Consider the following 14,817-nt stretch of genomic DNA (forward strand, 5'->3'; position numbering starts at 1 on the left):
AGTGTCCAAGGTCAGGTTGGAGCATCCTGGGCTAGTGGGAGGTGTCCCTGCCCATGGCAGGGGGTGGGATGAGATGATCCTTAAGGTCCCTTCCAGCCCAACCCATTCCATGATGGTAGAACAGGACACTCGGATTCCCCCAGGCAGATCCAGCTTCTCTCCTGCCTGTGATTCTCTCCTCCTTGGCTGGAAGAACCTTCTGCCCTGGACCCACATCCCGGATCCTTCCCGTGTTTGCAGCAGTGCCGGGGTGTTGGACAATGCCCAGCCTGGCCTTTGGGTGGGATCAGCTTTTCCCACTCGGAAAACGCTTCTTTTCCTGCCCTGACCCCTAAATTTGGGTGATGTTCAGCCCACTGATGGGCATCTGTGGGCACAGAGCAATCCCAGCAGCCTCACCCCCCCCTCCCAGGGCAGCTCCCCCCACTGAGGGACCATTTCCCTGCCCAAATCCAGGCTGGCATCTGTCCCTGCTGTCCCTTCAGTCGCTGGGCCATGACCCACGTGTCCCACAGGGAACAGATATTCCCACTCGGAGCTCTTGGAGCTTTCTGGGACATGACCCACATGTTCCACAGGGAACAGATATTCCCACTTGGAGCTTTCTGACCTTTGGGCTGTGGCTGCTGGCCCGTGGAGCAGAGGGGGATGTGGCACCCAGCCCGTTCCTGCCCGGCCTTGGCACAGAATTCCTGGTCTCCCCACGCTCCCAATCCCACTGGTAGATGTGACCTGGCACCAGGAGATCCCACTGGGATGTGGGATGGACCATTTGCTGCAGGAATATCCTCAGGAGCATCCCCCAAGCTCCTTCCATCAAAGATGGGAAGGCTGAGTTTTGCTTCCAGCTGGATTTCTCCAGGTGGGGGAGAAGGAGCTCGGGGCTGGGGCTCTGCTCCGACCCCACGTGCCTCTGGAGAAGGGAATTGCTGGAATGGGAGGCTGGATGCATCTGGATGTCTGGCCCTGGGAGGGAAAGGAGCAGGTCACACTGACCTGGAGGCTCTGTGGTGTCCCAGGGCTCCGAGATGCAGCAGGGAAAGGATCCCTGCCAAGACTTTGCCTCTCTCTCCCGAAATTCCTGGGCTACGTGAGGCCACGGGTGTTGGTCCCCAGCCAGGGCTCAGCAGCCTGGTTAAGGTGAACAGTTGATGCTTTGGAAGGAGAAAAAAAAAAAGGAATACGTTAAAAAAACCCAAGCAAACAAGAAAAAAAATCACACAAAAAAAAAACCAAAAAAACCAAACAAACAAAAAAAAACCAAAGCGAAAATAGAAAAAGAAAAAACACCACAAAAAAACCCAAAAACCAACCAAACAAACAAACAAAAAAAAACAGAAAAAAAACTAAAACAAAAAACCAACGAAAAACAAACCAAAAAAGAAAAAAAAACCCACAAAAAACAAAACCAAAAAATGAACAAAAAAAAAACAAAGCAAAAATAGAAAAAGAAAAATCACCACAAAAAAAAACCAAAAACCAAACAAACAAATAAACAAAACAACAACAAAAAAGAAAAAATAAAAACAAACCAAAAAAAAAACAAAAAAAATGAAAAAAAATCAACAAAAAAAAAGCCCAAGGAAACAAAAACAAACAAACAAAGAAAATAACGAAAAACAAACCAAAAATGGAAAAAACAAACAAATAAAAAAACCACACCAAAAAAAATGGAAAAAAAAAACAAACAAAAAAATCAAACAAAAACAAACACAAAAAACCCAACCAAACAACAAAAACAAACAGAAAAATTATTGAAAAAAAAACAGGGAAAAAAAGGGGAATCAATCCCAGCCTAACCTGGAGCAGCTGCCTTGGAAATCTGGAAATCCAGTGGAGCCTTTGAGCAGAAAGGCTGAGGATTTGCCAGAGGGGAGGTGGAAGTTTGGGCTGATTTCTCGTTCCTGCTGCAAGCAGAGCCCCCACCCCGACCCCACTGGAAGGGGATTTAATGTTCCTGCAGCTCCTTGGAGCTCTGAGGACTTCCCAGGTGGGAATATTGCAGGAGTGCGAGGGCAGGTGGGATGGGAAGGGCTCCGGATGAGGAAGTGGGAATGTCCTTGGTGTGGGATCTTTAGAGGAAACCAAGGCCAGTGAGTCAAGTTGTCCCTAGAGCACGGAATTCCAGGATTCCAGGATGGTTTGGGTTGGTTGGAACCTAAAACTCCAAAACCTTTCTCCTGAAATCCCAATCCTGGCCCGGCCTTGGCCGTGCCTTGGGACAAGGCTGGAGAGTCAGAGCCGACACCAGGCCCATCCATGTGTCCTTCCAGGGAAACCAAGGGTGATTTATTGGGAATATCTGATTGGGTCTCCTCTGCCCCGCTCGGAAAAACTGGGATTCTTCTCCCTTTCGTGGCAAATAATGGGAAGATTCAGCTTTTCCCTCTCCAGCTGCACCTGGTGGGAATTTAATGATGTTGTAGTTTAATTTTAATGACTAGAGGAAAAGCTTGGTTTGGCTCGGTTCGAAAGCAAAACAAAGATATTTGGACGTGTGGGGTTGGGAAAATGATACAGAACTCATGATTTCTACAGATGAATCTGTCTTTTGTCTAATTATGGCTATTTTTGAGCACCCAAAGCCTGCTGAGGTGTGACAGTGGGCTCTAATTATTGGACCAAAATCACCAGAATGAGGTTTGCTGTAATTACTACTCAATAATAGGTAATTAATTCTGTTGTTTCATAGATATTTCCTTTAATTGCTGTCTTAAAATACCTCTCAATTAAACACTCCACTGGGAATCTTTCATTAATGGTATCGACCTGGTTTCAGACAAGGGAGAAAATCCCCTTTCTGGGAATTTGGAGAGCTGGGAAAGGCTGTTGGTGTCATCCTCCCAAGCACATTCCCACTGGGAATAATCTTCTTTTTAACCCCCCTGCTCTTTTATTGAGGAATTAAAGTCAAAAATCCTGATTTTCTAGAGCTCTGCTCTCAGGATTTTATAGAGATCTTTCTGCTGTGCTTGTTTTTCTAGAGCTCTGATCTCAGGGTTTAATAGAGATGTTTCTCTTGTGCTTATTATTGGTATTTTCCATGGAGGAAAACATGGGAATACGTGTCAGGGAGCATTAAGGAAGCTCTGCTGCATCCTTGGCCCGGGGACTGCAAACATCTGGCTCGTGTGAGGCTCATTCTGAGGACGTGAGGAAAAGGCTGAACTCCAAATTCCCTGGAAATTCCTAGAAAGCCTTAAAAAAAAATATATATATTAAAAAAATAAAAAATGAATCACTGCCTAAAGCTTTGAGGAGCAGGAGAGGACGCTGAGAGAGGGATTTGGGGTTGGGAGGTGCAAGGAAGGAGTTGGATGTTCCCGGGAGGAAAGGAGGAAAATCCATTCCTTGGGTTGCTCAGTCCAAGTGTGTCTGTCACACAACCCAAGTGGGCTTTCCCGGAGACATTCCAGGCCCTGGAATGCAGGGGCTGCACTCAGGTGATCCTCCTGAGCATCTCCCAGGTCTTACAGCAAAATTCCTTGGATCAGCCCTCGGAGGAGAGAGGAAGCGACAGCGCGAGAGGGAACGGCCTCAAGCTGTGCCAGGGGAGGGTCAGGTCGGATATGGGGAGAAATTCCTGCATGGAAAGGGCTGTCCAGCCCTGGCACAGCTGCCCAGGGCAGGGGTGGAGTCCCCACCCCTGGAAGGGCTCCAAAAACACGTGGATGTGGCACTTTAGGACCTGGTTTAAAGGTGCACACGGCGGGGTTGGGGTGAAGGTCGGACTCGAGGATCCTGAGGGTGTTTTCCAGCCTGAAGGATTCCATGATTCCATGGGGTGTGAGGGCAGGAGGAAGAGCTGTGGGAAGGGCTGGCACAGCCCCTGGGGGTCGATCCCTCTGCAGCTGCAGAGGAGGGTCCCCGATGCCTGGAGCCATCCTGCTGTCCTGGGGCTGCTTCGGGAAGAGGGCTCAAGGGATCAAGGCAAACCCACCGACTTCATTTACCCTCTGGAAAGCTGGGAAAAGCAGGCAGGAGGCAGAGCAGCTTGTGCAGTGACCTCTCAGTGCTTCCCCAGCCCGTGGCCAGAGTCCTCCTTCCTCAGGATCCAGCCAGCTCTTCCCTCTTCTTCTTCAACTCCTCTCCTTCATCCCGAGCCTCCTCATTTCACCCTTCTCTCCTCGCACTCTCAGGAGCTGTTTGTCCCAGTCTGGGGTTCAGGAGCCCAGTTTTTAGAAGGAGTGAGACCCCTCCTGAGGTTGATTCTCTCCAGCAGTGGGGCTGGTGGGGTGAGGGACACGATGGGAGGGCAGGACAGTCACACAGGGTGAGGGACACGCTGGGAGGGCAGTTCAGCCACGCAGAGAGCTCTGCTCAGCACCCCAAACCCCCAATTCCTGGCGTCATTTCCACATCCCTGCGGCTCAGATTTGCCAGGGGGAGACAGCACTGGGTGCCTGTCCCTCCTGGGGCACCCCAGGGTCCCTCCAGTCCCGGGGGAGCTGCAGCCCCAGCAGCAGGAGGGGCTTCCAAGCTCCTTTCCCCTGCCTGGATCCGCCCTGGGCCACCAGCTCGGGGTCTCCTGCTAGGAAAGGACCTTCCTGCCCCTCATGCCCTTCCCCACCCCGGTGTCCTGAGCAAAGCCCAGCTCTGTGGCTCTGGAGAGCAGCTCCTGGCACTGCTTCCCTCCTGGATCTCCAGCTGGGCCAACTGGCACTTCAGCTTTATTTATTTTTAAACCTTTCCAGCATTAACCTGAAAGGAATTAGATTTCCAACTTCTTTTTTTTTCCCCCCCCTAATGGTTGAAATACTGTCTGTTCAGTTCAGTGAAACCCCTGAGGGCAGGATGAGTTTCACTCCCTGCTCTCCCCCCCTCTCCAGCTCCTCTTTCCAAAACAAATTGCCCCCAAAGGACTTTTTTTTTGGTGGTGTTTTTGTCTGTTTTCATGCCAAGGCACTGCAGGCAGACAGAGGCAAGGAGCACAGAGGTAGCAGTGAATTAAGGAAGGGGAATTCGATTATCTGAGCACTGAGAAAATCCAGCACTGCCCAAATTAGAGGGGAGTAAACATTATTTATCTGTGTTTGCTCTGCTCTGCCTCTCCACCAGGGAGAGGCTTTAAGGCAGCACTGAAACACGGAGTTCTGGGTCCTCCCAGTCCAAACACGAGTTCAGAGCAGCTTTTAGGGAGTAAGGGATGTGTTTTGGGGGGAAGTTTCAGCTTCCAGAGCCGAGTGGTGGGGTCACGATGCCCTTGTGAGCCCAGCCCGGGGTTTCCCCTGCCAGGGAGCCCTGAGGGGCTGCAAAGGTCCCAAAATGGAAAAGCAAAGGATGCAAATCCAGCAAATCCCAAGCAAACCTGTGCGATGCAACAGGCCCAGGGCACAGTTAATCACCAGAGGAGCTGAGGTTGGACAGACCCTGCCGTGCTCCAGGACTGGCAGCAGAGCCAGGAACAGGGATTGCCCAGGGAACAGCTCGTCCAGGCCAGCACAGAACAAACCCTGCTCCTTCCAGCCTTGCCAGGGCCCATCTGGACCTGAGGGAACCAGCAGGGAGGGTCAGGAGAGGCAGGGCTTGCACAGACCATCACTTGCAGGAGTGTAGGAAAACAGAGACCAACGGAATATCAACCCCAACCCCCCAACAACCTGAAGGAAGGCAACTCATTCCCAAAAAAACAGGGGTCAGGATCTCAATCCTGCACCACCCCACGTGGCCACCTCACTGTTGACCAACCTCATGCAACGCCCTGTGCTCCCAAACACCTCCACCCTGGATCTTCTCCTGCCTCTGAGCAATTCCAGTCTCCGGGAGCTCCCGACTGACCCGGCTCTGGCTCCTCTGCTGAGGCTCCAGCGGCTCCTGAGGGTATTAATGAGCTGTGCCAGCCTTGGCTGCAGGCCTGGCATCAGCACTGGCTTGTGTTGAGCCCAGCCTGGTGCTCTGATCCCAGATCAGAGCGTGGCAGCTGCAGGTCTCGTGTTATATCGGACTTACGGGATCACGGAATCCTAAAATCCCTTGGGTTGGGAGGGACCTCAAAGCTCACCCAGTGCCACCCCTGCCATGGGCAGGGACACCTCCCACTAGCCCAGGGTGCTCCAACCTGGCCTTGGACACTTCCAGGGATCCAGGGGCAGCCACAGCTTCTCTGGCAAATCCATTCCAGTCCCTCCCCACCCTCCCAGGGAAGAATTCCTTCCCAATCTCCCATCTAAGTCACCCTCCAGCAGCTCAAAGCCATTCCCCCTTGTCCTACCACTTGATGTCCTCCTAAAATGTCCCCTCCACCCTTCTTGTAGGACCCCTTTAGGTTCTTGATTAGGTTAATCCCTTAATGTCTTCATTCTGCCCCCCATCCCAGCCCCTCCAGAGCTCAGGGAGGGGATGTTCCCTCAGCAGGGCTGGAGTGAAACTCTGATTTCTGGCCCTGGTGCAGCAAAGGAACTTGGTTTATGACCTTAAATCGCTTGGGTTGGGGTTTCAGTCAGACCTTTCAGCAGCCCTGGAAGTGTCCAAGGCCAGGTTGGAGCAACCTGGGCTAGTGGGAGGTGTCCCTGCCCATGGACAATCTTTAATGTCCCTTCCAACCCAAACCCTTCTGGAATTGTAATATTGTCATATTTCCTTTTTCTCCTGAGCCCCCTCCTTCCTGCACCCCCTTTCCCACTTCCCCCCAGTGATCCCTGCTCTCCTGCAAGGTGTTCACCAGCCCTCCCCTGCCTTGGGCCTTCCTGATGCTCCCCAAGGAATCTGCTGGGCCTGGAGCTGCTTTGGGAGCAGCTGCCAGGGAAGGCTCCCAGGAAAAGGATGGTGTTATTTGGGAAAATGAGCCCCAGAAACGAGGCTGATTTGGGAGATTTGGGGTTTGCTTCGGTGGCTGGGAGATCCCAGAGAACATCAGCCCACCCCTGGCCCCCCTTGGGGGCAAAGGAAAGGGAAAAGGGGGGAAAAATATGGGAAAGGGAGGGGAAAAATGAACCAAAACTGATGGACCAGCCTCTGGATATAATGTTGTTGTGTCCCCCTTCCCTGCTTGGCTGTGTCTGAGCAAGGAGAGGGATAAAAACAACATTCCTAGATCTCTTCCCCACGAGGAGTTTTATTTTTCTGGCAGGAAATAGCCCAGGGAAGCTGAGGGGGGATAAACATCAAGGAAGAGGAGCAGAGGGGGTTTGATCCCAAAACCGGGGAGCCCAGGGAGGAGTTTCCAGCCCCTCCAGCTGCACCTGGTCCAGGGGAGCAGGAGGGGAGGACAAACTGTCCTGAGTTCACCTGTGTGCTGCCCTGAACCCCTGGAGAGAACATTTATCCCTGGGATCACTGGATTCCAAGAAATTCGCAGCAGGAATTTACACAGGAGAAATGTCGGGAAGGCTCGTTTGGAAAGGGATTTCCTGGCAGTGCTTTCAGAGGGATTAAATCCTGCAGGGCCACGATAACCTCGACCTCTTCCTTCCAAACCCTGGGTCTGGGAGGTGTCCCTGGGGGTGACATTGGATCTCATTTCCCTCGGAGGCTTCTCTTGCTCCCAGAACTCCCCAAATCCCCTCAGGGCTCCAAGTGTGGCCAATTAATGTAAAAAAAAGGGATGGGGGGAAAAAACCCCCAGAGCTGATCCAATTGATTTCAGGAGGTGTTTGAGCATGGAATGAATTCCAGCTGCTCTGTGCAGTTCAATCCTCAGGGATTGTAAGAGCAGTGAACAGCTCAGGTTGGCAAATCCCATCCTGGATGTTCCCAGTTGGTCACCAGGGCAGGAATTACATGGGAAAAACATCTATTTTTGTTCCTTTTTGTTGGTGAATGAGATCCTGCAGAAAGAGAGATTTTGTTTTGAAAATGGGCTAATTAGTGCAAAAAAAAAGAGTGGGGGAAAAAAAAAACCCAGAGTTGATCCAATTGATTTCAGGAGGTGTTTGAGCATGGAATGAATTCCAGCTGCTCTGTGCAGTTCAATCCTCAGGGATTATAAGAGGACTGAACAGCTCAGGTTGGTGAATCCACCCTGGATATTCCCAGTTGGTCACCAGAGCAGGAATTATGGTGGTAAAACATCTATTTTTGTTCCTTTTTGTTGTCTGCAAGCTGAAAGGTTTTGGGTTGGAATGTGGTTTTCACTGAGACAAAACACTTTTAGCACCTTTTATCTCCTTTTTCCTCTACACAGAGTGGATGGTGCTGAGTGTGTTAAATTGGAGCAAATTCTGAATTTAAATGTGATTTTTGGTTCTCAGCAGGGCACGAGGTTTCTGTGTCTCAGAAAAATAGAAAATCTATGGAGATATATATATGAAAATAGGCTTTTTTGGTCAATCTTCTGTCCTAGACCATCCCCAGTCTGAGGAAAAAGAAGGTTGTCACCTTCCAGCTTTTGGCCATCAGCAGTTTCAGACATTCCTGTATCCAGGAATTTTATGGCAGTTTTTAACAGCTCCTGGTGGATCTGCTAATTTAATAATTCATTAAATTGTCTGATGCTCTGTTGGATCCACTCTGGGATTTGCTTACAGGAACTGTGCTGTATTTTCACCCCTCCTTGTTCCTCCTGGAGCTGAAATCCTGCAAAACCAGAGGAAAAGGGGGGAAATGTGGTGCTGAACAGTTCAAATTTCTCCAGTAGCTGGAAAATTTTCCAGCTGTGGGTCCTGTCCCACCTGCTGTTCCTTGAACCCAAATCAGAGCCACCCCAGTGCCTGATAAAGCAGATTATTCCCAATCCCTGGGGATCACTCAGCCTGGTTGTACTTCCCAAGCCTCAATCCCTGAGGATTCCTCACTGGAATTCCTTGGCAAGGGCTGGAAAGGAGGGGTGGGGACAGGAGGGGACAAATTCAGCCCCACCAGCTCAGCCCAGTTTGTCTTGGGGGTTTGATGGGAGTTATTCAGCATTGGGTGTTTAATGTTTAATTAATCTAGGGATTAATTTTCCTGCAAATCTCTTGGGAATAGATATCTTCAAGTGGCAGGATGGAGTGAAAATCTCTATATATCTGTTTAAAACCACGTCTCAGCCTCTTTACCCAAGAAATATGTGCCTTAAATACACTTTTACCACAAAAATCAGTTTTTCTGGGGGGAGAGGAGAGAATTTGGAGTTGGTTTTGGTGGGTCTTTAAAGGTCTGGCAGGAAATTTAAGAGCTGTATCCCCGTTGTCCTGCCCAGCTCCAGGCACAGCACCTGGAGATTCATCTCCTTTGCTGGGAATTGCAAATGTCTTTGTTGAGCCCGGCCTGGAGGCTGCACATCCCTGGGGCTGGAGCTGCCCTGCTCCCGGGGCTGAATCCTGGGGATGCCTGAGGTGGGAGGGGAGAAATCCCGAGGATTTGTGGGATCACTGCGGGGCTGGGCAGGAATGACAGTGGGCTCTGCCCCCGGGGGGGTGGAATTCTGTGTTTCCCAGGAAAACTGAGCTGGGAGATGTTGCCTTAACTGTGGATGGGCCAAACATCTGGGAAGGGGCGGCTTTGTTGTGCATTAACGTGGTTTGGGAAGTGACTCCCACCTGGATTTAATCCAAGGACACGACAAACTAACTCCTGTTTTCCTCGGAGTGCCCTTATCAGACCTGCCCCTCCCTCTGCCTGTCCATCCCCACTCCAGCTGCTCAAACATCCCTGGCCCTTCCCAGAGGAGCTCGATGGGAAAGGGGCTCTGGCTTTATTTGTATTTATTTGTATTTATTTGTATTTATTTGTATTTATTTGTATTTATTTGTATTATTTATTTTTATTTTTTATTTATTTTTATTTATTTTTATTATTTATTTTTATTTTTAATTTATTTTTATTTATTTTTATTATTTATTTTTATTTTTTATTTATTTTTTATTTATTTTTATTTATTTATTTTTACTTTTATCTATTTTTATTTATTTATTTTTATTTTTACTTTTATGTATTTTATTTATTTTTATTTTCATTTATTTTTATTTTTATTTCTATTTATTTTAATTTTTATTTCTATTTATTTTAATTTTTATATTTATTTTTATTTATTTATTTTTATTTAATTTTGATTGTTATTTATTTTTTATTGTTATTTATTTTTACTTTTATTTAATTTTTATTTTATTTATTTTTATTTTTATTTATTTTCATTTCTATTTATTTTTAATTTTTATTTATTTATTTTTATTTATTTATATTTATTTTTATTTATTATTTATTTTTTATTTTTATATTTATTTTTATTTTTATTATTTTTATTTTTTTATTTATTTATTTGGTTTTATTTATTTGTTTTTATTTGGTTTTATTTGGTTTTAATTTTTTTATTTGGTTTTCATTTTTTTTAATTATTTATTTTTATTTGTTTTATTTCATTAACCCTCATTCTGTCACTTGGAGGGAGTTTTGCTGGAGAACCAACCGGCCTCCAGCTGGTTCCCATCCCTGCCTTTGCAAAATGAATGAACTCAGAAAGGAGTGGAGGAACCTTAATCCTGGAGAGGAAGGGCTTGGGGAGTGCAAGGAAATCCTGGAATGCCAGGATGGTCTGGGTTGGAAGGGCCATTGAAGATCATCCCATCCCACCCCTGCCATGGGCAGGGACACCTCCCACTGGCCCAGGGTGCTCCAGCCTGGCCTTGGACACTTCCAGGGATCCAGGGGCAGCCACAGCTTCTCTGGGAATTCCATCCCAGTCCCTCCCCACCCTCACAGCCAACAATTCCTTCCCAATATCCACCTAAATCTCCCCTCCTTCAGCTTAAAGCCATTCCCCCTTGTCCCATCCCTCCATCCCTTGTCCCCAGTCCCTCTCCAGCTCTCCTGGAGCCCCTTCAGGCCCTGCCAGGGGCTCTCAGCTCTCCCTGGAGCCTTCTCTTCTCCAGGGGAACTTCCCAGGGTGATGTTCCCAATGGCTTTTCCCTGAGTTTTTGGGATGCTGTCACCTCTGCCTGGGGCATCCCCCCTCTGGACTTTTGTAGAGCCTGAAGGTCTCCCCAAGGAGGTGGAATTTGCACTGGAACAATGACGACAGGTTGAAATCCTTAAGAGCAGAACATTCCTTGCTCCAACATTATTTCCTAGGATCTTTTTTCCTCATGGACTGGGGCACTCAGCTCCAAAATTGCTGCTTTTTTGCACGTGTGTGACGGGAGCAGCTGCTCCTTTGCCGTGGCCGTGGATGATTCCAGGCGGTGCCTCGCGGGAAGCGTCGCTCGGGAAAACTGGGATTGCAGGGAAAACTGGGAGTCACCGGGCAAGGCTGGAGAGGAAGGGCCCCTCGGTTCAGGAAGGACATGGAGGGGCTGGAGCAGGTCCAGGGAAGAGCAACAAGGCTGGGGAAGGGACTGGAGCACAAGTGCTGGGAGGAGAGGCTGAGGGAGCTGGGGGGGCTCAGCCTGGAGAGGAGGAGGCTCAGGGGAGACCTCCTCACTCTCTGCAACTCCCTGACAGGAGGGGGGAGCCAGGGGGGGTTGGTCTCTTTTCCCAGGCAACCATCAGCAAGACAAGAGGGCTGGGTCTGCAGCTGTGCCAGGGGAGGGGTAGGTTGGACATTAGGAAGAATTTCTTTGCAGAGAGGGTGCTCAGCCATTGGAATGGGCTGCCCAGGGAAGGGGTGGATTCTCCATCCCTGGTGGTTTTTAAGATGAGACTGGATGTGGCATCAGTGCCATGGGCTGGGAACCACGGCGGGGTTGGATCAAGGGTTGGACTGGATGATCTCTGAGGTCCCTTCCAACCCAGCTGATTCTGTGATTCTATGAAGCTGTGGGTGCAAAGAACATTTCGCCCTCAGCCCAAGGAATTCTGTGCCCTGCTGAGCTCTGCCCCTCTCTCCCCCCGTGCAGGTGGACGCCGACGATGTCATCACCAAGGAGGAGCAGATCTTCCTCCTGCTGAAGGCCAAGGCCAAGTGTGAGCGACACCTGAAAGCCAAGGTGCCCAAGGTGCACGGTGAGTGTTCCCACAGTACCCTGGAATTCCACGTTTGGGCCCCTCCTGTGGGGAAAAAAATTCCTCTTTCAAATGTAGAAAGACAAAGCAAAGATTTATTCGGCCCACCGGGTCTTTATCTCGCAGAGTTTCTGGGAGGAAAAAGACCCTTTGGGTTTAAATTCTATACATTTTATAGTTCCACAAAATCCCACCCTTTTCAGGTGAGTTTAATATATTCATTTTTTGCCTAAAAATGTTTCTTCTCCCTGAAGATCGGCTGCAAGGAGTCCTCTGTCAGAAATGATGGATCTTCCTTTGTTCTCAGCCCAAAGAGAGGGAAGAAACCCCCCCATGTACAAAATTTCCACGTGGCCCTGAAAGATTTTAATTTTTAGGAACTTTCACGTTTCCCTTATCCAGCCAAAAAAGACCCTGACACCCAGTCCCATTTGGAACTTGGATATCTTACAGCTTTGTGGTACTCCTATATATAAAAACCCATATTTTATCTCTCATACCTCTGTGCCTGCCCCAGCCCTTCCCCTCAGCCCCACACGTGGAGCTCAGCGGCAGAAGAACCCCAAAATATTGGGTTTGGGGGAGATCTTTCAGCACAGGATGTTGGGAAGCAAAGTTGTCACAGTTGTCTCGTTCTTCTGCAGCAGAATTCCAAATGCCAAAGGGTCAGGAGGGTGCAAAAGTCATGGGATTGTACCCAAAGCCCAAGCAGTGCATGGGAGGGAACATCAGCTCTGCCAAGATTAGGGAATCCTGGAGTGGTTTGGGTTGGAAGGGACATTAAGGATCATCCAGTTCCACCCCTGCCATGGGCAGGGACACCTTCCAGTGTCCCAGGTTGCTCCAACCTGGCCTTGGACACTTCCAGGGATCCAGGGGCAGCCACAGCTTCTCCGGGAAATCCATTCCAGTCCCTCCCCACCCTCACAGCAAAGAATATTTTTCCTAATATCCAACCTAAATCTATCCTCTTTCAGTTAAAGCCATTCCCTGTGTCCTGTCCCTCCATCCCTTGTCCCCAGTCCCTCTCCAGCTCTCCTGGAGCTCCTTCAGGCCCTGCCAGGGGCTCTCAGCTCTCCCTGGAGCCTTCTCTTCTCCAGGGGAACCCCCCCAGCTCTCCCAGCCTGGCTCCAGAGCAGAGGGGCTCCAGCCCTGGCAGCAGCTCCGGGGCCTCCTCTGGACTCCTTCACCAATCCAAATTCCAAAGATCCTTCCCAACCAGCCCCCAGTGGTGCAGAAAAGCCTCCCTCCAACACCCCTTCTGCGTTTCCCTCTGCCAAACTCTCTCTCTCTTCTCCTCAGAAGGGTCCAAGCTCAGCCTCTTTCTTCCCCTTCCCTTGGGCTGCAGATCCACTCCCGGCTGTGGGGCTGGAGGAGGAGCAGGAGCAGCTCTCTCTGTGGGAAGCCCAGTAATCCCCCCCGTGGGGTTCTTTCCTCACTCCCATGTGTTAATGACTTTAATGACTGGCACTGGGGCTCAGCTGGGCCACCCCACCCCACCCAGCCAGTCCCGGGGGGGCTCCTGGCCCCTCTCCCTCTATTCCCTGAGAGAAGGGGACAAACCAGAATCCCCAAATCCAGCCCTGACCCCAGAGCAGAGCTCCCTGCCCACCTGGTGTCCCTCTCCCGTTGGACACGGCAGCAAGAGGCCCCAAAATCCCAGCTTTCCTTTGATTCCCAGCCTCCTGCTTCCCATCAGCCAAACCCTCAAGCCACATCCTCTGCTGCTGCTTTGTCCCGTTCACCCGCTGCCCAATTAACACCTCATTAAAAACGCACATGCAGAGGCATTTCCTTCTGTTGTCCCCGGCCCACCTGCCCACCCCGGGGGCTGGGGACATCTGAGAAACACCAGCTGCTCCGGCTTTTCCCGACGTTTGGTATTGATCCCTCCTTAATCGTCAGGAGCAGTTCGGGGAGGGATGAGGAGCTGGATGTGAGTGACAAGCAGATTTTGGGCTCTGTCCCAAGGAGAGCAGAGGATCCAACCCCAGGGGGTTTTAGGTGCTGTTTTGAGACCTGATTCAGTGACTGGAGCAGAAGGAAATCTAAAATGTTGTCATTTAGTCTCGTGGACACAAGTCCTGCCTTGGGAAAAAGCTGTTCAGGGATTAAAGCTCCGGCTCCATCCGAGGAGGAATCACCCTGATGGCAACACCCTGGGCAGGAAGGTGATGAGAGAAAGACTTCAATCAATCATTCAAGTAGGTAATTAGATCCAATTCATCTGCGAGATCCAAAAGGCAGAATGATTTCTGATTGAACCTTTCCCAAGGAATGTTTCCTTAGGCTGGAACACCCCAGAAATTCCTGCTACCGCCTCACGGACGAGGCAGGGAGCTGCCAGACATTCTCTGGGATGGTGGAAGGAGGGTTTTTTGGTTTGGAAAAGTTCTTCCCTCTTTGCAGAAGAGCCACCATTCCCAGATTTTTAGGTTACAGATGCCCTTGGACACTAGAAAAGCGGTTGCTCCGCTCCTTTCCTCCTTGGAGGACGCAGGAACTGGGACCTGGTGTCTGTTCTGCTGATCCCCCAAGGCCAGGTGGGGCTGTAAGACAGAGGATCTCGTCCCTTTCCCTCTTCCCTCACTCCAGACCTCGAGAAAAAAGCCTGGGAAAGGCAACACCACCTTCCCGATGGAGATGCATCAGCCCCCAGCTGCAGATCTCGGGGGCAGAGTGGTTGGGACCTGGAGCAACACCAGTCCTGGGGGTGCTTTCCAGTTGTCTCCTGTGTCCAAATCTCTGCTTGGTTTGTCATTCCAAAGAAGGAAAAAGGCCCAGCTCACAAGGAGGCAGCAGTTTTGGGGAGATCTTCAGGGAAGCTCTTCCTGCTGCCATCCAAGGGGGAAACTTCTCCCGCCTTTTCTGCAGAGTTGTGGGGAGGGGGAAGGTCCACGCTCAGCTGGCCTTGAAGGAATCTGCCTGGAGAGCCAAGATCCTCCTGGGACCATCCTATCC

At 50.0% G+C, this 14,817-nt stretch overlaps 1 protein-coding gene across 1 annotated transcript in view; it reads left to right on the plus strand.

The window, feature by feature from the left end:
- The window catches only part of PTH1R (parathyroid hormone 1 receptor), a 100,193-nt gene that overhangs the window by 41,023 nt on the left and 44,353 nt on the right, over positions 1-14,817 (plus strand). The window contains exon 3 of the mRNA XM_064639894.1: positions 11,751-11,856. Coding sequence (XP_064495964.1) covers positions 11,751-11,856 — 106 coding nt within the window. The remainder of the gene's footprint in view (positions 1-11,750; positions 11,857-14,817) is intronic.

This window comes from Pseudopipra pipra, chromosome 1 (genome assembly GCF_036250125.1).
Source record: "Pseudopipra pipra isolate bDixPip1 chromosome 1, bDixPip1.hap1, whole genome shotgun sequence".
In the NCBI taxonomy this organism is placed as follows: Eukaryota; Metazoa; Chordata; class Aves; order Passeriformes; family Pipridae; genus Pseudopipra; species Pseudopipra pipra.